At 34.6% G+C, this 27,821-nt stretch overlaps 4 protein-coding genes across 9 annotated transcripts; 3 read left to right on the top strand and 1 right to left on the bottom strand.

Annotated features, from left to right (window-relative positions):
* The first annotated feature begins 2,478 nt into the window (after nucleotides 1-2,478).
* Nucleotides 2,479-4,643, top strand: LOC130662986 (protein penguin). The gene is made up of 2 exons (XM_057461996.1): nucleotides 2,479-2,673; nucleotides 2,767-4,643. The coding sequence occupies exon 2, from the start codon at nucleotides 2,771-2,773 to the stop codon at nucleotides 4,628-4,630; it is 1,860 nt and encodes a 619-aa protein (XP_057317979.1). The 5' UTR covers nucleotides 2,479-2,673; nucleotides 2,767-2,770; the 3' UTR covers nucleotides 4,631-4,643.
* A 204-nt stretch (nucleotides 4,644-4,847) lies between these two features.
* On the bottom strand, nucleotides 4,848-11,238 carry LOC130662980 (proteasome adapter and scaffold protein ECM29). 3 transcript variants are annotated; one of them, XM_057461984.1, is made up of 5 exons: nucleotides 11,077-11,238; nucleotides 10,836-11,000; nucleotides 10,353-10,600; nucleotides 10,152-10,270; nucleotides 4,848-10,063 (listed from the first exon to the last, which is right to left on the bottom strand). In XM_057461984.1, exons 2-5 carry the CDS (start codon nucleotides 10,858-10,860, stop codon nucleotides 4,987-4,989), a joined length of 5,469 nt encoding a protein of 1,822 aa, XP_057317967.1. In that variant the 5' UTR covers nucleotides 10,861-11,000; nucleotides 11,077-11,238; the 3' UTR covers nucleotides 4,848-4,986. The 3 variants fall into 3 exon arrangements, with proteins under 3 accessions (XP_057317967.1, XP_057317969.1, XP_057317968.1); XM_057461986.1 differs by having other exon boundaries at nucleotides 10,836-10,980; XM_057461985.1 differs by having other exon boundaries at nucleotides 10,836-10,967.
* A 141-nt stretch (nucleotides 11,239-11,379) lies between these two features.
* On the top strand, nucleotides 11,380-19,081 carry LOC130662982 (glycogen debranching enzyme-like). Of its 4 annotated transcripts, none has more exons than XM_057461987.1 (5): nucleotides 11,380-11,587; nucleotides 13,157-13,289; nucleotides 13,773-13,896; nucleotides 14,421-14,610; nucleotides 14,677-19,081. In XM_057461987.1, exons 2-5 carry the CDS (start codon nucleotides 13,170-13,172, stop codon nucleotides 19,079-19,081), a joined length of 4,839 nt encoding a protein of 1,612 aa, XP_057317970.1. In that variant the 5' UTR covers nucleotides 11,380-11,587; nucleotides 13,157-13,169. The 4 variants fall into 4 exon arrangements, with proteins under 4 accessions (XP_057317970.1, XP_057317972.1, XP_057317974.1 ...); XM_057461988.1 differs by lacking the exon at nucleotides 11,380-11,587 and adding an exon at nucleotides 11,669-11,691; XM_057461989.1 differs by lacking the exon at nucleotides 13,157-13,289.
* A 2,440-nt stretch (nucleotides 19,082-21,521) lies between these two features.
* LOC130662984 (glycogen debranching enzyme-like) lies at nucleotides 21,522-27,784 on the top strand. The gene is made up of 4 exons (XM_057461994.1): nucleotides 21,522-21,662; nucleotides 22,743-22,866; nucleotides 23,201-23,390; nucleotides 23,457-27,784. The coding sequence occupies exons 2-4, from the start codon at nucleotides 22,758-22,760 to the stop codon at nucleotides 26,326-26,328; spliced, it is 3,171 nt and encodes a 1,056-aa protein (XP_057317977.1). The 5' UTR covers nucleotides 21,522-21,662; nucleotides 22,743-22,757; the 3' UTR covers nucleotides 26,329-27,784.
* The last annotated feature ends 37 nt before the right edge of the window (nucleotides 27,785-27,821 follow it).

Here is a 27,821-nt window from a genome sequence, read left to right as displayed (position 1 = left end):
AACGACATATATAAAAATGTATGTCTCATATATGCAGATTGGCCCGGATATATATTTTTTTCGTATGGGAATTGATTTAATTAGTAGAAGCATTTAACAGAAATCCGCGCGATAAATTTTTTCTCGCTTCAAATACTTTTTATTTTTGATTCATGCGAAAAATTTCTTGCGCCAAAAATTCTTTTTTTTTCTGTGTATCTATTAGAGATTTAAATTTAATAAATGAATTAAAATATCTGTCATATTATTAGCAGCTTTAATAATTAGGACTTTTACCTTAAAAATCAAATATCCAGACATTTAAGAATTAAACTTAAATCCGGAAGTTTTAAAAATACGAACCGGAAAGTTTACAATTTAAACTCAAAACAAATAAATGACAGTAAAAGTATGTATATGTATAGGTGTATATATTTAAAAACAATATAAGAATAAGTAGCGAGAGCTATTTAATAATTGTTGATCGTACGTTGTTGGTTTTATTAACAACAAATATCGCAATGTTGGTAAAAACATAACGATCTATTGTTACTTCTGTACAATACTATAATACTGTTTTATAAAACGATGGTTCGATTGTTCAATTGTTTCTACAATCATTTAAACCCATTATTATTGATGTGATATCTACTATTACTACCGACTAATTCATTAATCATTTATCCTTCAATCAACTTTCCTCACTTTATCATTTTTTATTACGTATTTTCAAATAACCAACAGTAAATTCACTCAACCAATAATTCTTGAATTGTTTAAAGTGAGCTATTAAAAATTTTTATGCTTTTGGTAAATGAAAGAAAGTATTCTCTGGTTTCTGTTGTATCACAACATACATTATTATTATTTTTTTCAAGTGCCATCAGTCTGAAATATGTAGTTCGAGTAAATTTCCGTAACGGCTACAGTGTAACCAGACGTCTATATATGGCAGTTTTAATTTTTGAAGGAGTCATAAATTATATAAATTGTAACTAGTGTCAAGTATTTCTTTCTTTGAAAAATTTAAACTCCCAAACTCGAGAGTTGAGTTTCTGTTAATTTTTTTATATATTTTTATGACAATAGTTCTTTGGTTTTATATTTTACTGTGAAACTTGACCTGAAAAATAAAAAAAATTTCTTTTCCTTTCACTATTTTCACACATGTTGCAATCATGTTTTAAAATAGATGTTACTTTTAACACAAAAAATTATAATTTGTTGTTTTTGATACCGTAGCGACAATAGATGATAAATTTATCTTTGAATATTTATTTGAAATATAAAGTATGAGAAAACAAATGCCCTCATTTTATTTTATAATCACAGAATTCAATTTTTAAAAAATTAGTCAGTCTTAATTTGACATTCGACTTTAATTTGTCGGTAAAAAAAATTAGTTTGCTAGATATCTGTTACTTTCAGTTTAATAAAAATATAAAGGATTTTATTTAATCATTTAAATGTAACCGATTAATGACATGCGATATTATTTCTATCGAAATTCCCAATTTTGTGTCGCTTTTAGACGTCACAAAAGAAGATACTGAATTTTGCCGAGTCTACTAATTTTTAAATTCTTAAAAAACGATAAATTATTAAAAAAAAATATTCCAAATAATTGCACTTGTAGATGTTCTAATTTTCTACGTGTGCATATTTTTAGATTTTTTTTTTTGTAATTAATTAGTAGAAAAAAAAATTCAAAAATTGTTAATTGTTTGCCAACTTCAGGATCATCACAAAAGTACGAGTGTAAATACAGCTAACAATCAGCAATTTTTAAAATTTTCGAATGAATAAATAAAATGTAAACAAAATACAAATTAAAAAATGCGTATTCAGACCAACGAAAAATCAGCACGCACTTTTTTTTAAATTTCATTATTTTAATTTATTTACTTAATTCTTAAAAATTTATAAGTTGTCTTATATTTGCTACATCCACCCTCACCACGAAAGTTAATTTTTTTTGTCAAATCTTTTGTATTCATAAAATAGAAAATTGCATTCATATTTTTATACATTTTTAAGATTCTATTATTATTTTTTTACTTTTTAAATATGGAAATTAAAGTTAATTAATAATTAACCAAAGAAATGGCCAATAATTGGTACCTTTGCCAATAGTTGTCTTAATTTATAACAATTAATACAAAAATCAATAACATATATGCTATGTATCATATATATACATATAAATTCATTTTCATCGTACCAACAATAAGTAAAATCATTTCCTGTCGATAATTTATCTTCCCGCCTCTTCTAGGGAATTTAAATATTTGAATTAAAAAAAAAATTCCCTATTCATAAAAAATAACTTTTATTTATTACTTATTAATTATTAATTAACTAGATAAAATTTTTATGAAAATCGATTACTGACATAAATAAAATTAATGTTTATTTTAATTAACTTTTAATTGCAATGAAATATTTAATTTATTTTTTTTTATGCAACAATCAGTGGCAGCACTGATTTTATAACCACTCATATAGACATGGGTCCCACGTGTTTTGATTTAATTCATTTGATAATCAGTAACTAAAGGTTATTTAAAATATATATAATTATTTTATACTCAATAAAGAAATTAGTTTGAATCGATAAATAAATAATATATTTATATTTATCTATTAAAATATTTAACATTTTTAAAAACTTGATTCAATTTTTAAATTAAATTGGTAAGTACAGGTTAATTTAAACATAAATTTCATTGAGGATTACATTAATTATAAATTTAAACAATTAAATTAAAGTATAAATAATTTTTTTAGAAAAATGAAACGCAAAGAAGTATTTGACGCCTCGTCATTTGTACCTAAAGAAAAAGTAAAAAAACTAAAATCAGCTGGAGCTGACGACTCTGGGAAAAATGCATCCAAACCTAAACCAAAAACAGAAGTTAACAAGTCATCGAAATTCAGCAAACCATCAAAATCTTCATCAAAATATGAAAAGAACGTTCCTGAAGAGTCTACTGAGAAACCCGACTGGAAAGTAATTAAAAAAGAACGCAAAGAATTGCGCGCAAAACGTAAGTGCAGAAAATTAAGTAACATTTATGAAGTGTCAGTGCAGGGAAAAATAATAAGCGAGACAATGCGTCGCAAAAATTGTCCTAAAGAAGAGCGCGCTCAGTTGTGTCAGAAACTCTTCAAATTATTTGAAGGCAACTTCAACAAGTTGGTCTTCTCTCACGATATTTCTCGCGTGATTCAAATGCTGATCAGATTCAGCGACCCCCAGATGCTGGACTCCATTGCCGTCGAATTGAAACCCTCGTTCCTCAACATGCTGCAGTCAAAGTACGCGCGTAATTGCATAAAGAAATTTTTCAAATATGGAACTGATAAAATACGCAGCGAAATATTCGCTGCCTGTCAGGGCCACGTTGTCCAGCTGCTGAGTCACTCCGTGGCATCACCAATCATGGACTACATTTTGTATAAAAAAAATAAACAAGACAAGCACATGAGGTGTTGGGCCACTGAGCAAATCAGGAACACATTCAGACAAGAATTTTACGGCAACATGTACAAAGATTCAAAGGACGCAAATATTAAATCTTTAGCGGACGTCTTCGCCAAGGCGACAGATATGAAATCAGCGACACTGTCAGCTGTTAAAATAAATCTCACTAAAGTATTGAACAAGAATCCGAACTCATTGCTGATACAATCAATACTCGCTGAGTATCTGTCACTATGTGAGCCAGAAGATCGCGGCGAGTTCATAGCGATGCTCAAAAATTCAATTGTCGGGTTGACGGCAACTAAGGACGGAACTAAAGTCGCTATGGTCTGCATGTGGCACGGAACTGCTAAGGAACGTAAGTCAATGATGAAGGCAATTAAAGATCATGTAAAAGACATCGCTACCTCCGAGTACGGTTACTTGTTCATACTTTCAATGCTAGACTCTGTTGACGACACAGTTTTAGTCAAGAAAATATTTATTCCTGAATTTTTGACCAACTTGCAGGAAATAGTAGCAAGTGAACATGGAAAGAAGGTCGTGCTGTACTTGGTAGCACGTAGAGACACCCATCACTTCCACCCGAATTTGGTAAATCTGCTGAGCGAGGGCGATAATAATTTGACAAGTAAAAAACCAGCTGACATAAGAGCTAAAGAATTACTTGAAGCTGTAATTGATCCTATGTTGGAGTCAATTGCTGGTAATGTTACCAGCTGGTTGGCTGATGGTCCAGCCATGTTGGTAACTCAGGCTGTCTTGAAAGCTGGACGCGGAGAAAAATTAATCGACGCTTTCAATGCAATCGCCGCGTTCTTAATAAACGAGGAATCGGTTCTTCAGCACGAGGGCACTGATATCAAAGCTATTGAGCACCCGGGCTTGCACCAGGTGCTAAAGAAACTCATTGTGGCCGACAAACTGCTGATTGAAAAGTCCGAAACAACTTTTGGTGATTTACTGATACAGAAACTTGATGAAAAAATAATAAAGCAGTGGATCGATTTAAATCGCGCCTGTTTCCTGATTGTTTTTCTCCTGGAAAATGAGCGTGAGTCAGTTGTCAATGAGCTCAAGATAAAATTAAAATCTCTTGTGCCTTCATTAAAAAATAAAAACCACCAAGGCGCTGATGTTTTGCTTAAAAAAATGAAAAATAAATAATTTTAAAAATATAAATAAACATTATTTTGTTTACATTTTTTTTATTGTAAATTATAAGTGTCTTAATTATCAATTAATTATTAATTAACAATTATGGCGGTATGTGAACTCAATTAATTAATTAATTAATTAATAAACTAACTAATTAATTAATAATTAACTGTACATGTTTGTTGTAAATAAATATAATTATCCAAACAAAATAATTAATAGTGTAAAGTAGGTATTATAAAATTCATTTAAATCGTTGTAAACAAAGTACAATAATAATTATTGACATAAAGTCAAATAGAAAATTAATTTCTTAAAAATAAAAAACTTAATGACTTTATGCCAATAAATGCAATCAATATAATTTATAATTTAAAAATAGCTTTTATGTCAACAACACGTGTCCGTATTTCCGGCTGATTGTCTGAAGCCAATTCGTTGCTTAGCAACTGACAGAATAATTTTTTTAGCGACTCTAGTTGTTGATCATTGCCGCTATCAATTAATTTTTTTGACAGCACCAGGATAATATTGAGCGCTTCTTTTCTTATTCTTGTGTACTTTGATATCCCAATAGATATTTTTAATATCTGGTACAAGGTTTCGCAGATGGTATTTAGTTTAGCAGCATCATCCTTTGACAGTTCGCTGTAATTAAGTTGTAAAAATATAAGTTTCTCGACAAAGTGAGTGAGCGTTGTCATGATAGCGACTTGAATGGCTCTAGTGCTGCTGGAAAGAGTGTCATGACAGTGAGCTATTATTTGCAAACAATATTTATCTTGAGTATCTTTACTGGAGCGAGATGAAGGCCAAGCTTTGCCGAGTGCTTCATAAACAGTTTCTTGTAATTTCATCTGGTCTTCTCGCTTCTTGGTCATCTCTTCGCTGGTTTTTTCAATTTTGTCGTCGTCGTCATCGTCGTCTGTATTTTTCTTTGACATCTTTATCAATATTTCCTGGGCGATGTCGTACAGCTGAGTAAATCTGTCTATTTCTAGTTCATGGAGGACGTCCGCGAACGCCTTCAACGCATGTCTACGATACTCGATATTGTCTTTCTTGCTTTCTTTGTACAGAGCATCAATCACTGAAGTTGTAAGAGCAGCGTCTTTGCTCAGAGCTTCTTTGCTATGGCAGGCAAGAGTTGCTAGAGCAAGAACTAGTCTCTCCTTTCCATTCCACGTGCGTCCTTGCAATCCGGTGATTAAAATTTTCAGTAGCCCATTTCTCGCTTCGTCGTCCATCGATGACCCGACTTTTACAGCGACTGTTGACACGGCATTTGCTGCCTGAGCTTTGGTGGTCCAGGATGCTGACTCCAGTGCGCGATTTAGAGTACTGATAATTAAATTCAAATTCTGTTTTACTGTCGTCTCAGTTCCATGTGCGATCTCACCCCACAAATCAGTCCACAACTCCACGGTTTCGTTGTTAGCGGGTACTTTTATCGCGTGCATCGCAAAGAAAGTCAGCGGTATCACGATGTCAGAAAACTTCTTCAGCACTTCATGGTTGTGATTATTTATAGACTGTAGTGTCTGTCCAATAGCTAGACGTATTGCATCGTCTTCGCGTTCGTTGTACCACGTGTTCAGAGTATTGAATATTTTTTCAACGCTGGAATCTTTAGCGGAGCCAATAATATGCCCGATAGTAACGGCGTTTGTTTTGCGCACAGTTGCGTTACGATCAGTTAATCCGTTCATCAAAGCGCTGCAGAGTTTTCCAGCGTACGGCTGCAATTCTTGTTTCATTTGCAGGCTCAGTAATATCAGAAAGTGACTTATTGATACCTTTGAGCCCAGACCAATGCTCGATTTAATTAATTCAATAACTTTTGGCATCAGTTCTTGCAGAATAGCCGCATCGATATACTGGGTGCACTTGCGTACAGTCTCAGTAGCATGATGGGTCTTTGCTTCGTTGGATCTCACACGATCTAGAGCCTCTTGGATTTCAGCCTGTGCGCTGTATTTGGTACTCATGTACACAAGACCTTCATGTTCCATGTCCGTGGCTGTCAATAGCGCGGGGATCAGATTGACCAATGAAGGCTTCAATAAAACACCAGCTGTTGATACTAATTGCGAAACTGTTTGCAGTGATAGCGCGCGGATTGGTTTTACGTTATGTAAAATTCCAGTCTCCAAGAAAATTGGCAGCACTGACTGCAGAACTCGCTCGCCAGACTTTCCGTGATTTGGATCGCATTCACGTATGCAGACTTTGCTCAGCAGTCGGGCCGTGTTGGTCGCACTGTTACGCGTGTCCTCGTGAATGTCATCCATCACGCGGAACAATTGTTTCCACAATTCAGGAGCATGCTTGGCGTAATCTATTGGGGCGTTTGATTTAAACAGATCCGAGAGTGCAAGACAGCAGCTCATTCTTACTCGCCAGTGATTGTGAGTCAAGTTGGACTTCAAATCATTTATTATTTCATCGTGATACTGCTCAAGAGCTTTTGATGTCGAGGGCACGATGTCATGCCAAATGTTGGACATGCTCTGCTGGATCTTAGGAGTCGGGTCGAACTGATAGCGGTACAATTTAGGGATAATGCTGGGCAAATATTTATTCAGTTCGTCTTTAGCGACTGATGCGATAGCGGAGAATCCAAAGGCGGCGCCTTTCTTGGAGGTCCACACGGCATTATGATTAGCCAACTGCAAGAAATTGTAAATGAGATCCGGTTTGTTTAAATCTGATGCCAACGAACATATTTCTTTGTAAGTTGTTATCGTTCCACCGGTTGGTGCTTTCCCCAGCTGGCCTTCCTCAAATAATTTAGTGTCAGGCGTAACTTGCTGGACTGCGCGACGGCCCTCAGTCAACTGGTTCATCAAATTAGACACCAGGTCATCGCGACCAGTCTTCTCACTCGTATTGTAGACTAGACAAATCCCCTTGGACGCAACATCCTGCACGATATCATTATTTTCAGACAGAAAATCGGAAAATGCGTTCTGTATACTAGGAAGCCGCTCGATCACATGCTGCCGCTTGTCATTGTGACGTAAAATTGACAGCAGCCATATGCAGATCGCTTGACGTGAGTTAGGATGCGGCTCGCTGGCTAATTTTAACAATTGGTCCAGTAAAAATACCAAGAAATTATCGCTCTCTTGCGAGAAGTTTTGATTATGCTCATCAGCGGGCGTTGTCCAAATATCCCGGGCTTCTTTGGAGGCCGGTCCCTGAACACAGAGCACCAGAGCCTCGGCTATTGAGAAATGGATTCCTACGTCTTTAGTTTCCTTTGCGTAGCCAATGAATTTTTCAATAATTAATTTAGTATGAGGAAAAATTTCTCCAATGCAAAGTTGTCCCAGTGACTGGATTGCATTCTCTTTTATTTTACTATTCATCTTTGCGTTAAGTAGTATCGCAAACAAATTATCAACAATCTTCTTTTTACTCAAAACATTATCGTCATCTCTGGCAGATATCAGCGGTAACGGAAATACTTTTCCAATTATACCGATTCCTTGAGTAGCCGCATCCGCAAGTAAAACAGTAGTACTAGTTAAAAAAGAACATATTGTCTGTACAATATCGTTGTAAATTTTCCACTTCAATAAATTTTCAACCGGCTCACTGGGTTTCCGTACCGTCAACTTACGCTCTATCATATGCGACAATGCCAGCAATGAGCCGTGTTGCGTTTCCAGAGTTTTATTTTTAGTTGAATTAATAAATTCAGTCGCTTGTAATTCAAATTCATCATTACTACTATTGAATTCCATTACAATAGCATTTATTTTAGCTGCTAATTCACGTACTTCGGCTTTGGTTGACGTCAGTAATGTACGAATCCAAGGCAACTCTTTGACAAAGCAACTAGTCATTGACTGGGGAACAGTACCGACAATTTCCAGCAGCGCGACAAGAGGAATTTTATCAGCAGTGGCGTGGCACAGAGTCGTTATGAGTTCGATGTAATTGTCAAGATACTTTTTATCTTCGGCAACAAGTTCCTTTAGATATTTAGCAATTGTAGGAGTGTGTTGACACGGATGGTTATCAATCGGTCCCTCGCGAAATGGAATACGCGCACTCCTAGCCAAGCATAGTCGCAAATAGTTTATGATTTCATTGAAGGTCGTGACATTGTAAGGTAGCACATGACTTCCAATTGAAAATTTAGTGTTAGAATTGATGCGTGTCTGTGTGTTCTGATTAACGTAGACAATCATCTCTGGGAAATTAGGGAGCTGGTATTCCTTAGCGTCGGCTTTGTACCGTTCATTGCGATGGGCTGTACCGTAAAGCGCTTTGGTGGCATCTGCTGATACCTCGTTCTTGTCATCACCGCAGGCTATAAGCAGCAGGTAGCGCGAGGGCGCATGATCTGCTGGAAAAATAGTCGCCACGTAGTGAACGGCAACTGATCTGACACTAGGCTCTTCGGATTCGATGTACGTCGAGAGTAATGCGGTCATTGTAGAAATACCGCACTCGTCGGTACGGTTCAAAACAAATGCCGAGGACATGGCTATCAAGGCGTCGCGGACTGTGCGTCTCATATCGGCGTCTGTTGACGTGAGGGCTTTGAAAAATTGCTGCACTAGACTCGAATCTTTGTTGACCAGTGACGGAATTCGCTGCCCGAGTTGTCCGATTATTGTGTAAGCTATCGCGATGTGCTCTGGCTCACCCTCGGATATCAATTTTACCATCCCGTTGAGGATAACTCCAGCGACGCGGGACAGAGACCCGAAGCTACACTGCTGGACCATATTGAGCGTAAAGTCTAGAGCCAATGTCTTGAGTTTCTTGTTTGTATTGTTACCGTACAAGGAATCAAACACCACTTGTATACTCGGTGGTATTATGAACCCGGCCTTGGTAACACGACACAGATACTGCAGCAGCTTTAAACGTATCCTCGTGTTCGCCGCATGACGTTTCATTTCTGGCTTAACGTCCTTCTGGGTTCCTAATGCGCTCGTGCCCAAAAATAAAGTATACAGCGGCAGCGCCAATTGCATCGATGACCAATCTAGAGTGCTAACTATTTTTTTCAACTCGACGTCCGCTAAATTAGCTACGCTGAATCGCGTGTCTGCTGCGGCGACAATCAAGTGGATCAAAATATCCGACTCGGGAAAGAAACCGCCTGCGAGAAATTTAACGATTCCCAGTTTTACTTGTTCCAGCTTTTCGGCAACTGGCGGATTTTCTCCAATTACGCGCTTGAATGCGTACTCGCTCAGACCCGGGGGCACTGGGTACTGCGACCAGTCTATCGGCTGCCCAGGATCCCGGCTCTCAGCTTGACCCACAGATCCGTACGGCAGAAGTAACATGTCCAGCATAAAATTGATCAGTTGTTTTGCTACGTATGGTTTGTCTTGCAGACCCAGAAGTGCTGCTCGTTTCTCGGCACTCAGTGGTATCTCAAGATTACCCAATGCTGGCATTATCATCAGTAATAAACTAAAAATTATAATTTATAATTATTTAATGCTTTCGTAAGTATAATTAGGCCTAATATAAATAAATAAATAAATGATAATAATGATACCTGTCTTGATGTGATAATGGCTTTCCTTCGATAGCATTTAAAACACTAGGTATTAATTCTGACTGTTTTTTCATTTCCATCCTTGGGTAACCAAGTTTGATATAAATTATTGTAAAGTTCTAGTAAAAAAGAAAAATAATAAAAATATTAAGTCTTTCACTCAACAGATATTCAAATAAATAAATAAATGAGTAATCTTACGATGACAAAAGAACTAGCAGCTGGATCTTGATATTGAAGCAGCAGAGCTTCTACTGGAAGCTGAACTTTCGGACGACTTTTAACACGTCTATTGATATGTATCAAAAGACCCATTACTTTTTTCCTGACACCTTCTTGCGGGCTTGACAATTTAAGCAAAACCGGTGGCAAAAATTTGCACACCGACGCCTGGAGCTGCTCATCAGTATCAGCATTTCCTAAGCACAGAAAAACTCGCTCCAAGAGCACTGCAACAAATTCAATATTTATTTTTATTTTTGTCTACTTCTAATTATTATTCATATTAATTATGATTATCATCGCTCCAATTAATGGTAATAATTTCATGTATTTATTTATTAAAAATGTATTTATTTATCAGTGTCGATTAATGAAACTGGAGTGTTTGGTATATATTTATATTTAGAAGTAATTGAATAATAATTGGGGTAATAATGAAATTATTTTAATAAAATTTCTTACTTAATTCGTCAGTTGCTGCTGCCATTTTGAAACTACGTAAGCGAGTATGTCGAATCCTGTTCACTGTGCACGACAAAGACACTCTGAATGACTAGTAACTATTTTATTTCATGTCTTCTATTTAATTATTATCTTTAAAAAATATCTAAACAAATAAATAAGTACCTACATATATTTAAATATACAATTATTAATAAATATGTAACTTATAATAATTAAAACAATTTTTATTTATTTTTACCATAAACTTTTTATTTGAATTTGAATTTTTTTTAAATTACTCGCAGACAAATTTACTGTCTCTCAATTCAAAACTTTAAATATTTGAATTAATTATTCTTATGATTATCATTGAAAAATAAAAATTCCTGGGTAAAATTTAGTGATGAGGTTATGTTTGAAAAATATATGTGATATGTGATATATATATGTACAAGCAAATATATAAATAAATAAGTGATGATTGGCCAATTTTAAAAACACAGATGATTTCGCGCGTAAATAATTCGGCCAATTGTCTGGTGGGAATTTTTATTTTGAATCCCCACTAGATCGATGTTATCATATATTATATATATATGTGTAGGTGTTACTTATTTGTATGACCTTTGTAATGATTCCCAAAAAATTTAGAGGTCATTAGAGATAGAAATGTTTAATTTTAATTTACAATAGCGAGCTGAGAAGAAAAAAAACTGAGTATCAGTCAGCGAGTGTCCACTTAAGACGCATGTGAACATATTGTGATTGAGGTGATTACTGATAATTATTTTATTGTATTTATTTATCGTTAGTTATTCCATACAGTTGGGTACAGACAGTAGTCTAGTCTGCACGTTATTTATGCACTTTTATTGTATGTATTCAGTTTGAATAATTATTTTTCATTTTCGTTTGGCTTAGTATCAAAAACATATGCTCTGTATTTACTTATTTTTATACTCAAAACTAACTCTATTAATATTTATTTATATTTAATTATTATTTAACATATTTTTGTTTACAAAAACTGTTTTTTTTATTTTTTACTATTGGAATATTTAATAATAATTTTGGTTTAAATTAATGAGTGCAAATGTAGCAGACATGAAACAAATTTAAAATTATAAATTAATAAAATTAAATTTTTAAAAATTCATGTACTGAATTTTGAATTTTCTAAACATGCATTTTTTTATTTTTATTTTATGAACATTTTAATTTATTATTTGAAAGTTTAAAAAATTGTCAGATATCCGCTAACTTTACTGTCATTTAAAATTAAAATTTTTTTTTAGTGACTGGTGATTTGCTGCTTATATATTTACTGGAATACAAAATTTTTATTTGTTGTTTTATTTTTACTTTTAGTCATAAAAAGTTATAAAGTATCGTTTGAAATTTTTTTTTCAACGCAGAAAAAAAGGATTTCTTGGAGCGAAAAATTTTTACCTGCCCTGAGAAATTTTTTGCATTAAGAATTAAAAAGAAAAATTTTCTTAAAGAGAGGAAAAATTTTCTTGAGTCAAGAAATCCTTTTTTTCTGTGTATTAGTCAAGATCATACAGAAATTATCGTATTTTTAAAATTTAAATATTTAAAATAAATTGATATCTCTTTTTTTTTGTTTTTAATTTAAAAACAATTAATGATTAATTTGGTATAAATTTACGTACATAAAAATTTTGTATTTACAATCATTAAAAAAGCAATTAAATATTTTTTTTATTCTGAGTATTTGAATATTATTTTAAAAAATTCTACTTTGTTACATTTTAGATCATAGAAAAATTCATAATTATATTTTAAAATTCCATTAAATTTTCATTTATCAAACGATTCAAAAAAATATATAATTTTTTTGATTTTGCTTCAGATCATTCAGAAATTTAAAATAAAATAAAAATAACTTTTACTCCATTTAAATTTATTTAATACTCCAAAAATTATTACGAAATATATTTGAATTTAATTCACTTTTAAACTTTCTAATTCCATGGTCAAGTCTATTTCCCAGTCTTTTCAAATTTTTTTTTCAAATTCCCGCTAATTAAATTAAAAATTCCATGAAAAAATATCGATGACAAATAATATTTTTGCAAGTTAATCTCAACAATAACCCCTTAATTGTTTGTCGATGTAAGATAGCAAGACTCTAATCACTTCTTATTATTATTATTCCATGATCATAATTAATAACACTAACAGTAACTTTTAATAAAAGTATTGATATGGTAATTAAAAATAACGACAACAAATATTATTTATACTAAAAAAATAAGATAAGAACCGAGTGTAGCAGATACTCATTAGCTTGATAATTAATAAATAACTTGTACCAGCTTTTAAAGTTCAATGGGCGAAGTGATTGGCTTTGGCTTTATTTGGAAACCTCTTGAGATGTTTGTGGACAAGATTGTTTATTTATTTCGGAAAATATGTCAATGGAATTACCTGAAATTTATCTGGTCCCATGTAAGTCTACACTGCCCTGTAATTATGATATTTATTATGACAAGTTAACTTTATACTCATTGTCTGTACAATTTAACGTGATACATAAAAAAATATATCATACAGAAATACAAGTAAGACAGAGATGAAGGCAGTAGCAAAGTATAATATTTTTTTTATTACGTTTTATTTAATCCAGTAAATCTAGTCGTTTTTATGAAAACTCTCGAGCTGGAACAAAAAGAGATACTAAATATATATACACATCTATGTATTTATATATCTTATTACATATATTATGCATGATACATTTTAATCCTTTTGTTGTACTAACTTATATTAACTCTCTACTCTTTATTTAAACTAGTTTATTTTATATCTTCTTCACGTAAGCACCTTCTTTTTAAGCTTCTTCTTCTCCTTCTTCTTCTTTTTATTTTAGTGCTCGTTTAAAATTTATAATTATAAATAACCAATCACTTATTTATTTATTCATTTTTACAGGCACCGGCTGATACGATGGCTAACACTGAGAATAATATTGATGACACATGTGAAGATGATGTGAGAATTTTGACGTTGAATAAAGGAGAGCATCAGGATGGAATTTTATTTAGAGTTAAAAAAGGTAAAATATAAATAAATATCGACATGCTCGTCAGCGAACATTTTCCACAAATTTTACAAATAATTTTTCATCATTTCCTGCTACTAATTGTCAAAGGTAGAAGTAGCATTTGTGGCCAGTGCTCCATTTTTGGACATTTAAAATTTTATTTTAATTAATGAAAAGTATAAAATAAAATTTCCATTGCGACAGAGTCATAAAAATATCTCTGTACAGATTTTAAAAAATTAATTATTTTATTGCGTCTTCTACAAATTATGTAATTTTTAATTTTTTAAGAGTCTAAAACTGGCTCAAAAGTCGTACCTCTACCCTTTATAGTCTGAGCTTAGTAGGTTTTTATTTAAAATTTTTAAAGTAAATTAATTATTTTCATTATCTAAATTTATTTATAAGATTTACTATTTTTAAATATTATTGGTTTTTATCTTCTGTAAAATTTTTAAAATTGAATCAGGAAGTTTGCTAGTGAGAAGGTTTATATATTCAATTAACAATTAATAATGATTATTATTTATTTATAGGATGGCAAGTAGAATTTCGTCTTGGACCATCACTATTTGGTAAATCTGTTGATATATTCACCAATCATCCTTTAACGGATGATAAAAAATTTGATAGACATACTTACTATCAACTGAGATGGGTAAATGATGCTGCTGTTGTGAGGGTTTCTTTCGCTGGATCATTTCATTATTATATAACTGATGCAAAGTAAGATTATATATATTTTTTATTTATCACTAATTATTTCATTGTTTATTTATCTTTTATTTTCAGAGAGAAGAATGAAATAAAACCATTGGCTTCAGGGTACGTTTTAGTAGAACCAGAACTACGAATTGGTGAAAATAAAAAATTGCCGTTAGATTGTGTACAATGTCAGACAGTTTTGTCAAAATGTCTGGGCGTGTTTTCGAGCTGGCGCGAAAAATTATTGGTATCGAAAAATTCGGGCTATAATATGATACATTTTACCCCAATACAAGAGCTGGGAGGTTCTAAGTCGGCGTACAGTTTGAGTGATCAGTTGAAACTCAATCCTGGGTTCAATGACAGCAAAGATAAACCAGTGACGTTTTATGATATAGAAAAATTGACGAACGAATTGAGGAATGAGATGAATGTTTTGTCGATTTGCGATATTGTACTCAACCATACGGCTAATGAGAGTTCCTTTTTGGTTGGTCATCCGGAGTGTTCGTACAATTGTTTAAATTGCCCGCACTTACGTCCCGCATATCTTCTCGACGCCGCGCTGTTTGAATTGACGGTGCAGGTCGCAGCTGAAGAATGGGAGTTTAAAGGAATACCTAGTGTTGTCGAGACTGAGGATCATTTAAATTCGATCCGTCATGCGCTGCATACATATTTTCTACCGTTAGTTAAAATTCACGAACTTTTCACGTTGGATATTGATCAAATCGTTGGCGAGTTTTTAAACTTAGCACGTTCTCAAATACCTCAGGAACCTGATCAGCAGTCTTCGGATAAAGAAAATACGATTAAAATAATTCAAGATCCTCAGTTCCGTCGATTGAAAGCTTCAGTTGATATGAAATTGGCGTTACGTATTTACAATATTTACAGACAAGATTGTTTTGACGAAGAGACGCGTTTGAAACGCTGCGCTGAAGAGTTTCGTAAAACAATCCAAGGGCTAAATGAAGCGATAGTCACTGAAGTACAAAATCATTTGAATGCTGCTGTAGAGAATACCGTCGCCTCGATACGTTACTTCCGCGTGCAAGACGATGGGCCCAGACTAAAAGAAGTCAGCGCAAGAAATCCACTGACTGCTCGGTACTTTACGGACTACGGATCACCTCAGTCATTAATAGAACGTGAAACGATAATGTACTCAGACAATGGCTGCTACTTGATGGCACACAACGGCTGGGTAATGAACAGCGACCCGTTGAAAAATTTTGCCGACCGCGATTCAAACGTTTACTTGCGTAGGGAATTAATCGCTTGGGGAGACAGCGTTAAATTACGTTACGGCGATAAGCCTGAAGACAGTCCATTCCTTTGGAAGCATATGACAGAGTACGTTGAGCAAACAGCCAGGATTTTTGACGGAGTAAGACTGGATAATTGTCACTCTACTCCTATTCCAGTTGCTGAGTATCTCTTGGATGCAGCGCGACGCGTTCGACCAGACTTGTACGTTGTCGCGGAGCTCTTTACTAACTCTGATCAGAAGGACAACATATTTGTCAATAGATTGGGTATCACTTCGTTAATTCGTGAGGCGATGTCCGCGTGGGACAGCCATGAAGAGGGACGTTTGATTTATCGGTACGGCGGCGAACCCGTGGGAGCTTTCTTTCAATCAAAGCAGCGTCCACTGGCACCCGGTATCGCGCATGCACTTTTTATGGATCAAACCCATGACAATCCGAGTCCCGTTGAAAAGCGAAGTGTTTTTGATCTATTGCCCTCGGCAGCTTTAGTTAGCATGGCTTGTTGTGCTAGCGGCAGCAACCGCGGGTACGATGAGTTGGTGCCCCATCACATTCATGTTGTTGATGAAAACAGAGAGTATACAGCATGGAATGAAAAAGAAGCAACTGATAGTAACGCTAAATATGTTTCAAGTATGACGGGTATAATTGCGGCTAAAAGAGCTTTCAATAATTTACATTACGTTCTGGGTAATGAAGGATTTTCTCAAGTATTTGTTGACCAAATGGACCCCGACATTGTCGCAGTTACGCGGCATTCGCCAAAGACACACGAGACTGTTGTATTGGTTGCGTTCACGGCTTTCCATCATCCGGACTCAAATGCTACTGATTTACGAAGACACGTTAGGCCGTTGAGAGTTGAAGGAGTCGTTGAAGAAATTATTTTCGAAGCACGATTAACCTACAAAAGTGATAAAAATGAGTCGCCATTTAAATTTCCTGATAAACATATCAAAGATGATGATTACATCAACGGTCTAAAGAATTACGCTGTTGATATTCGCGAGCATATACAGATTCCCGACTCTAAAATAGTCGAAAAAGGAGAATCGGGAGATTTAAAAATAACGCAGTTGAATTTCGTTAACTTCCAGCCGGGTTCCGTCATCGCTATTCGCGTGTTGCTGCACTCTAACATAAAACCAGCGTTAGCTAAATTAAACCAAGTAATTTATTCAGTTACTATGGATGCTAAATTTCCGGAATCAGAACTCCAGGCGATTATTGCTCGCATGAGTCTACCGGACATGAACAAAGCGCTGTTCTGCTGCGACCAAGAAGAACGCGAAGAAACCGCTGACCACTTTGGAGTCTACAATATTCCTGCATACGGTCCGCTAGTTTACGCAGGACTCCAGGGTGTCATTTCGCTTCTCGCAGAAATACGCCCTCACAATGATCTAGGTCATCCTTTGTGCGTAAATTTGCGTGAAGGCAACTGGCTGATTGATTACATATGGCAGCGTTTGAAAAATTATGAAGGAACACTGGAGCTGAGCAAGTGGTTTGAACAAGCAGCTGAACCATTCAAATTAATCCCTCGTTATCTAGTCCCCAGTTACTTTGATGTACTTGTCGTTAATGTTTATGTGATGCTGCTAGATCGCTGTTACTCATTAATGCCACCATTTGTACAAGACGGCAGCACTTTTGTTAGATTAATGTCTCTAAGTTCCATACAAGTCAGCGGTATTGTAAAATCGGCTCAATTACCTGAGCTCTCACCGAACTTATCACCACCGCGGCCAAAAGTAATTGACAAAGAAGGCAATAAAGAGCAAATGTGTACTACAATATCCGCAGGATTACCTCATTTTGCGGTTGGTTACATGAGAAACTGGGGTCGCGATACTTTTATCGCACTACGGGGTATTTTATTGCTGACCGGTCGGCATGAAGAAGCTAGATTCATTATTTTAGGGTTTGCCGGTACTCTGAGACATGGTTTGATTCCCAATCTATTAGACTCTGGTGTCAATCCAAGATTCAATTGCCGCGACGCTGTATGGTGGTGGCTGTACACTATCAAGTGTTACGTAGAACAAGTACCAGATGGTGTAAAAATTTTGTCGGACAAAGTTTCAAGACTGTTTCCTACTGACGATTCGCCGGCATTACCTGCTGGTAAAGTTGACCAGCCACTGCACGATGTCATCCAAGAAGCCTTGACTGTTCACTTCCAGGGACTGTGTTTCCGCGAAAGGAATGCCGGTAAACAAATTGACGAACATATGACAGACAGGGGTTTCAATAACCAAATCGGCGTGCACCCAGATACGGGATTTATTTTTGGAGGCAATGACGCAAACTGCGGCACGTGGATGGACAAAATGGGCTCGTCTGAGAAAGCTGGTAACAAAGGAAAACCCGCGACACCGCGAGATGGTTCAGCTGTCGAAATAGTTGGACTGAGTAAAGCCGCGCTGTCATTTTTCGCGGAGCTGTATAAACAAAATTTGTTTCCTTATGGCAGCGTTCAAAGACGGAATCGCGATGGTACGAGTACTACTTGGAGCTACAAGCAGTGGGCTGATCGTATTACCGATAACTTTGAAAAGTATTTTTACGTAAACGAAGTACCAACTGAAGGTGAAATGAACCCTGAGTTGATTCACCGAAGAGGAATTTACAAAGACAGCCATGGAGCGACTCAGCCCTGGGCTAACTACCAACTGAGGCCCAATTTCCCAGTCGCGATGGTCGCCGCACCCGAGATGTTTAATCCGCAGCACGCGTGGACCGCGTTGCAGTCAGCGGAAAAAATTCTTCTGGGCCCATTGGGGATGAAAACTCTTGACCCCGCTGACTGGGCTTACGACGGCAACTACGACAATTCGAACGATTCGACAGACACTAAACTGGCCCACGGATGGAATTATCACCAGGGTCCCGAGTGGCTCTGGCCCATTGGTTTCTTTTTGCGCGCACGTTTGCACTTCGCCCCTCTCGTCGGTGGCGACGAGGAACTGACACGTACTATCCAGTCGACTGAAGCCATCATCTCGAAACATTTGATCGAAGCTTCCTCTAATCACTGGAGAGGCCTACCGGAGTTGACAAACAAAGACGGAGCCTACTGCCGCGATAGCTGTCGCACTCAAGCTTGGAGCGCGTCTGCGATTATCGAAGTTTTAGATGAAATAAATAAACTAAAATCACGTCAGTCTCAATCGCAGTCACAGCCCCAGTCAAATACACCAAATAAATTAAACTGATATAATTTTGCGTGTGTTCACCATCGACACTTACATTTAGAATTTTTAAAATTAGAAAACATGCACGATAGTAGTTCTCATGAACAAGCTGGTTTATATTTAGACAATAGCGATGCTCAATCATTTGTTGATGTTCATGTCGCACCCGGAGGGAAGACACACGCATATTTTGATAATAATAATTATAATTTTAATAGCAATAATAATAACAATAATTATATTGATACTTTTGACAGTAAAGTAGATGATTTAAATAGTGGAATTAATTTTAAAATCACTAATGAAGAAATGACGTTGGGTAGAGGAAAATCTTTCGTGTCTTCGCCTTCATTAAATCGTAAATCTATTGATATTGATAATGATAATAATGATAATGACGATAACAGAGCTATGATTATTGAAGGAATTGAGAGAAAATCACTAGCTGATTACTTTGCCGACAATGCTGATCAAGTGGCTCCAATGTATGAGAACGACAGAGAAAAAAAGAGTGAGTCGAAAAATAATATCACGGATTATTACGAAAAATACAGCGTCCAGACGGCTAAAATACTAATAAACACATTATTTTTACCTAGTCAAAAAATTTGTCAGTACTGTGCGAATGCTAAAAATAATTCGGTCGTATACAGCGACCGGTTGATTTACAAAAAAAAATCACTAGATGCAAAACTCGTTAATTATTATCACCAATTTTGTACAAACCAGTTACTTTTATACGACGATAATTTGTTGATTAATAATAATCAGGATTACATGCCGATATTTAATGTCAGCAAGACAACTCACTCTGGATTATGTTATTCCCAAGTAGACAAACGGGATATCTTCAATTACAAAACACTTGGCCCAAGTATTTTACTACTTGACAACAGAAAAATTGATAATTATTTGAACACAAATACTGATTACTATCATCGTCAGATGATTGACAGCTGCTGCAGAGTATCACGCAATGTTATCTTCAAGCCTAAAGTATTTCAGAATATAAATTATCAGTTTAAATTAATTAACAATGGGGATAATGAAGCCAAGGATGCGGACTGCGATGAGGAAATCCAGTACTGGATGGACTTTAATGAAGACGCAAGACTTTTGAATTCGAAAAATAATAACAATACTAATGATATGTTTAATTTATCGGCAGCACGACTGCACAATCATAGAGCTAGTTTATTGATGCTTGAACCGATTCTGATTATGCCTGATTTTACAGAACCAAGACGCTCTGAAAAAAAACGCATCACTCACTCAGAACACGTTAAAATTGTGAGGATCGTTATTGCTTACACCCTTTCATTTTTTTTATTAGCCATTGTTACTTTTTATATTGTTTACTTCGCTTAGACGATTAATTATTTCATATTTTTCGCTCTCGAACAAACGAGCGATTATTTTTTTGTTGCGCTTACACAATAAATCCAAAATGTTCACGTTTTTGTTATAAACAAATAAGATTTTTTTAAATTAACGTGACCCAAGTAGCACACGGCTTTGTGACATCTATGAGATGGAAGTTTTATGGCTGTTTTTTGAGCAATTGATGAGGCACCAAAATGGTGACAAAATGATCAGAAGTTTGTCATCGAAAAAATATCCACGTAAAAGACGACACAAGTGAGGACAGAAAGTAAATTACAAGTATGGTAAAATAAGTCATCTAAAGGATTTTTTAATTGACATGTCCTTTTTAAGACAGGATAAACAACTCAAATTTTCTATGTCTCCTGGGACCAACATCCGCATGTCTTATTTACATCAAAAAAGGTGACTTTGAAACAAGAAAAATTTGTCTTATCTTTTCAAAAGACGTCTTTAAGACATCTTAGAGTTGACTGTATGTTAGTTGGGTATGTACCCATGTATAAGTACCCAAGGAGCACACTTGCCTTTGTGACATCTGTAAGATATCAGTTTTTAAGCTACTTTTTGAGATATCGAAAAGGCAACAATATGTTGACAAAACGATCAGAAAATTATGGCACTGAAAAAATGTCTGCTTAAAAGACTTAACACAAGTGACGACAAAAAGTAAATCACAAATAGTGGTAAAATAAGTCATCTAAATGACTTTTTAATTGAAATACGACAGGAAAAAGAACACAACTCTTCTTTGTCTTCAGAACCAACATTTGAATGTCGTATTTACACTAAAAAAGGTGACTTTGAAAAAAGAAAAATTTGTCTTATCCTTTTAAAAGACATCTTTAAGACATGTTAAAGTTGTCTCTGTGCTACTTGGGTACCTAAATATATAAATAAATGAGTGATGATTGGCTAATTTGAAAAACACATGATTTCGCGCATAAATAAATCGGCCAATTGTCTTGTAGAAATTTTTATTTTAAATCGCCCCTAAATCGATGTTATCATATATTTTATATATATTTATATTTGTGGGGTATATGTAGGTGTTCTTATTTGTATGACCTTTGCAATGATTCAAAAAGAAAATTTAGAGGTCATTAGAGATAGAAATGTTTAATTATAATTTACAATAGCGAGCTGAGAAGAAAATAAAACTGAGTCTATCACTCTCCGAGTGTCCACTCAAGACGCATGTGAATACATTGTGATTGAGGTGATTACTGATAATTATTTTATTGTATTTACCCTGGTTAAGAAATGTAATTTGAAATGATTTTAAAAATCTGAATTATTTCATACTGTATCATATCATAAAATTATAATTTCAAATAATTCAAAATAATTTAAATATTATTTTATCATTCAATTTAAATAAAATTGATTCAAAAATTCAAATCATTGCAAATTAGATTTCTTAATTAGGGTATTTATCGTTAATTATTATTCTGTACAGTTGAGTACTGACCGTAGTCTATAATCTGCACGTTTATGTATGCACTTTTATTGTATGTATTTAGTTCAAATAATTATTTTTTTATTTCCGTTTTGCTTAGTATCAAAAATGTATGCTCTGTATTTACTTATTTTTATACTCAAAACCAACTCAATCAATGTTTATTTATATTTACTTATTATTTAAAATATTTTTGTTTCTAAAAATTGTTTTTTTCATTTTTTACTATTGGAATATTTAATAATAATTTTATTTAAAATTAAAATTTTGTTTTTAGTGACTGGTGATTTGCTGTTTGTATATGTACTGAAATACAAAATTTTTATCTATATATCATTTTAAAAAAATTTGTTATGTTTTATTTTTATTTTTAGTCATAAAAAGTTATGAAATATCGTTTGAAATTTTGCCTTTCTACGCAAAAAAAAAGGATTTCTTGGCGCGAAAAAATTTTACTTACCCCAAAAAATCTTTTCGATTCCTGATAAAAACACTGAAATAGAAAATGAAAATAACGACAATTTTTATTACATTTCATTTAATCCAGTAAATCTAGTTGTTTTTTAAAAAACTCTCCATCTGGAACAAGAAGAGATAGTACATATATATATGTATATTTATAAATCTTGTTACATATATAATGCATGATACATTTCAATCCTTTCGTTGTACTGACGTATATTAACTCTCTACTCGTTACTTGTTCATTTTATTTCTTCTTCACGTAAGCACCTTCTTCTTAAGCTTCTTCTTCTCCTTCTTCTTCTTTTTATTTTAGTGCTCGTTTAAAATTTATAATTATAAATAACCAATCACTTATTTATTTATTCATTTTTACAGGCACCGGCTGATACGATGGCTAACACTGAGAATCATATTGATGACACACGTGAAGTTGATGTGAGAATTTTGACGTTAAATAAAGGAGAGCATCAGGATGGAATTTTGTTTCGAGTTAAGAAAGGTAACATATAAATAAATATCGACTTGCTCGTCAGTGAACATTTTCCACAATTTTTGTAGAATAACTTTTCATCATTTCCTGCTACTAATTGTCATGGGTAGAAGTAGCATTTGTGACCACTGCTCCATTTTTGGACATTTGAAACTTTATTTGAAAATCTGCTTTGCAGGGTAATTCACTCCTCAACGGAGTTTATTTTAATACTAAAAATCCGAATCAGAGGGAATACAGATTTAAATAAAATCTTTAATCACTCACAATTTTTCACAATGCACGAGGTTTGCTAGTGAGGACACGTTTGTATATGTAATTAATAATAACTATTTATTGAAAGGATGGCAAATAGAGTTTCGTCTTGGACCGTCACTATTTGGTAAATCTGTTGATATATTTACCAATCATCCTTTAACGGATGATAAAAAATTTGATAGACATACTTACTATCGACTGAGATGGGTAAATGATGCTGCTGTTGTGAGGGTTTCTTTCGCTGGATCATTTCATTATTATATTACGGATGCAAAGTAAGATTATTTACATTTTTTATTTATCACTAATTATTTCATTGTTTATTTATCTTTTATTTTTAGAGAGAAGAATGAAATAAAACCTTTGGCTTCAGGGTACGTCTTAGTAGAACCAGAACTACCAATTGGTAAAGATAAAAAATTGCCGTTAGAATGTATCCAATGTCAGACAGTTTTGTCAAAATGTCTAGGCGTGTTTTCGAGCTGGCGGGAAAAATTATTGGTATCGATAAATTCGGGCTACAATACGATACATTTTACACCAATACAAGAGTTGGGAGGTTCTAAGTCGGCGTACTGTTTGAATGATCAGTTAAAGCTCAATCCCGGGTTCAATGACAGCGAAGATAAACCGGTGACGTTTGATGATGTGGAAAAATTGACGAACGAATTGAGGAATGAGATGAATGTTTTGTCAATTGGCGATATTGTACTCAACCATACGGCTAACGAGAGTTCCTTTTTGGTTGAGCATCCGGAGTGTTCGTACAATTGTTTAAATTGCCCGCACTTACGTCCGGCATATCTTCTCGACGCCGCGCTGTTTGAATTGACGGTGCAGGTGGCGGCTGAGGAATGGGAGTTTAAAGGCATACCTAGTGTTGTCGAGACTGAGGATCATTTACATTCGATCCGTTATGCGCTGCATACATATTTTCTACCATTGGTTAAAATTCACGAACTTTTCACGTTGGATATTGACCAAATCGTTGGTGAGTTTTTAAACTTAGCGCGTTCTCAAATGCCTCAGGAACCTGATCAGCAGACTTCGGATAAAGAAAATACGATTAAAATAATTCAAGATCCTCAGTTCCGTCGATTGAAAGCTTCAGTTGATATGAAATTGGCGTTACGTATTTACAATATTTACAGACAAGATTGTTTTGACGAAGAGACGCGTTTGAAACGCTGCGCTGAAGAGTTTCGTAAAACAATCCAAGGGCTAAATGAAGCGATAATCACTGAAATACAAAATCATTTGGATGCTGCTGTAGAGAATACCGTCGCCACGATACGTTACTTCCGCGTGCAAGAAGATGGACCCAGACTGAAAGAAGTCAGCGCAAGAAATCCACTGACCGCGCGGTACTTCACGGACTACGGATCACCTCAGTCGTTAATAGAACGTGAAACGATAATGTACTCAGACAATGGCTGCTACTTGATGGCACACAATGGCTGGTTAATAAACAGCGACCCGTTGAAAAATTTTGCTGATCGCGATTCAAACATTTACTTGCGAAGGGACTTAATCGCTTGGGCAGACATCGTCAAATTACGCTACGGCAATAAGCCTGAAGACAATCCATTCCTTTGGAAGCATATGACAGAGTATGTTGAGCAAACAGCCAGGATTTTTGACGGAGTAAGACTAGATAATTGTCACTCTACTCCTATTCCAGTTGCTGAGTTTATGTTGGATGCAGCGCGACGCATCCGACCGGACTTGTACGTTGTCGCGGAGCTCTTTACTAATTCTGATAAGAAGGACAACATATTTGTCAATAGATTAGGTATCACATCGTTCATACGGGAGGCGATGTCCGCATGGGATAGCCATGAAGAGGGACGTTTGATTTATCGGTACGGCGGCGAACCCGTGGGAGCTTTCTTTCAATCAAAGCAGCGTCCACTGGTACCCTGTATTGCGTATGCACTTTTTATGGATCAAACCCATGACAATCCGAGTCCTATTGAAAAGCGAAGTGTTTTTGATCTATTGCCCTCGGCAGCTTTAGTTAGCATGGCTTGTTGTGCTAGTGGTAGCAACCGCGGGTACGATGAGTTGGTGCCCCATCACATTCATGTTATTGATGAAAACAGAGAGTACACAGCATGGAATGAAAAAGAAGCAACTGATAGTAACGCTAAATATGTTGGAAGTATGACGGGCATAATTTCTGCTAAAAGAGCTTTCAATAATTTACATTACGCTCTGGGTAATGAAGGATTTTCTCAGGTATTTGTTGACCAAATGGACCCGGACATTGTCGCAGTTACGCGGCATTCACCAAAGACACACGAGACTGTTGTGTTGGTTGCGTACACGGCTTTCCATCATCCGGATTCAAATGCTACTGATTTACGAAGACACGTTAGGCCGTTAAGAGTTGAAGGAGTCGTTGAAGAAATTATTTTCGAAGCGCGATTAGCCTATAAAAGTGATAAAAATGAGTCACCATTTAAATTTCCTGATAAACATATCAAAGATGATGGTTACATCAATGGTCTAAAGAATTACGTAGTTGACATTCGCGAGCATATACAGATTCCCGACTCTAAAATAGTCGAAAAAGGAGAATCGGGAGATTTAGAAATAACGCAATTGAATTTTGTCAACTTCCAGCCGGGTTCCGTCATCGCTATTCGCGTGTTGCTGCACTCTAACATAAAACCAGCGTTAGCTAAATTAAACCAAGTAATTTATTCAGTTACTATGGACGCTAAATCCCCGGAATCAGAACTCCAGGCGATTATTGCTCGCATGAGTCTTCCGGACATGAACAAAGCGCTGTTCTGCTGCGACCAAGAAGAACGCGAAGAAACCGCCGACCACTTTGGAGTCTACAATATTCCTGCATACGGTCCGCTAGTTTACGCAGGACTCCAGGGTGTCATTTCACTTCTCGCAGAAATACGCCCTCACAATGATCTAGGTCATCCTTTGTGCGTAAATTTGCGTGAAGGCAACTGGCTGATTGATTACATATGGCAGCGTTTGAAAAATTATGAAGGAACACTGGAGCTGAGCAAGTGGTTTGAACAAGCAGCTGAACCATTCAAATTAATCCCACGTTATCTAGTCCCCAGTTACTTTGATGCACTTGTCGTTCATGTTTATGTTATGCTACTAGATCGCTGTTACTCATTATTGCCACCATTTGTACAAGACGGCAGCACTTTTGTTGAATTAATGTCTCTAAACCGGAGTTGACAAACAAAGTCGGAGCCTATTGCCGCGATAGCTGTCGCACTCAAGCTTGGAGCGCGTCTGCGATTATCGAAGTTTTAGATGAAATAAATAAACTAAAATCACGTCAGTCTCAATCGCAGTTGCAATCTCAGTCACAGCCCCAATCAAATACACCAAATAAATTAAACTGATATAATTTTGCGTGTCTTCACCATCGACACTTACATTTAAAATTTTTAAAATTAGAAAACATGCACGATAGTAGTTCTCATGAACAAGCTGGTTTATATTTAGACAATAGCGATGCTCAATCATTTGTTGATGTTCATGTCGCACCCGGAGGAAGACACGCATATTTTGATAATAATGATGACTTCCGTTATTGCTTACACCCTTCCATTTTTTTTATTAGCTATTGTTACTTTTTATATCGTTTATTTTGCTTAAGACGATTAATTAATTTATATTTTTCGCTCTTATATACACGAACAATTCTTCCGAAATCGCGCTTAACAATAAATGAAAACTTCCACGTTTTTGTTATGAACAAATAAGAATTTTTTAAAACATTAACATGAGAGAGAACTTTTATCAGGAGGAAAAAAAACTGGATACAAATATCTGAAATAATTTTGAATCTGGTTCTTTATCAATTTTATTAGTTTTTATTTTTATTTTTTTTTATTAATAACATAAAGATTAAATTTTAATCGAAAACTTTTTATTATAATTTAAAAAATTCTAATTATTGTTTTATTTGTTATTGAAATTATATTTTTTAAAAGCTAAAGAAAAATATTTATCAATATTACGACAGTTGAATTTTAAAATATTAAATATATAATAGAAGAAATGAATAGTTTATAAAAATAAATTTTAAAAAAAATAGAATTTATCGGGTTAAAGAAATAGAAATAAAATATTTTTTTAAAGATAAAATTACAAAAAAATAGAAAGTATTTTAATATTTCACTTTGAAAAGCCAGAAGTTATTTATTTAAATTCGTGCTAAAACTGCCATTCATAAATTTTAAAAATATACATATTATATATAATTACCAAACATTTACGCACAAACTAAAACAATCAAAACAATTATTTAAAATTTTATTGTAGACAGCTTTAATATACAATTTTAATAAATTTAAAGCACAATTTTTATTTAATACCAATCAAAGTATGCTATTTATATAATTAATATGTAAAAAAAAAATATTTTTAATCAAATAAATATAAATATATCTCTAATAAATGGTCATATATTTATTAACTATCATATATTCCTATTTATCACTGTGAAAATATTTATAGTTTTTATTTCAATATGAAAAGTGTCAGTAGTTCTTAGATAATTAATCAATAAATCAATTAATTAATAAATAAATTAAATAACAAAATAATTTTGACCAGATATTGCACATGCTTGATAACAAAGAAAAACAAGCAATCAAGCACCAAGGTAATTAAAAACTACTTTTAACTTTTTACTAAAAAAATGGATTAGCTAAAATTAA

This window comes from Microplitis mediator, chromosome 2 (genome assembly GCF_029852145.1).
Source record: "Microplitis mediator isolate UGA2020A chromosome 2, iyMicMedi2.1, whole genome shotgun sequence".
NCBI lineage: Eukaryota > Metazoa > Arthropoda > Insecta > Hymenoptera > Braconidae > Microplitis > Microplitis mediator.
The sequence above is the reverse complement of the archived record's forward strand: the minus strand, read 5'-3'. Positions and strand labels throughout refer to the sequence as shown.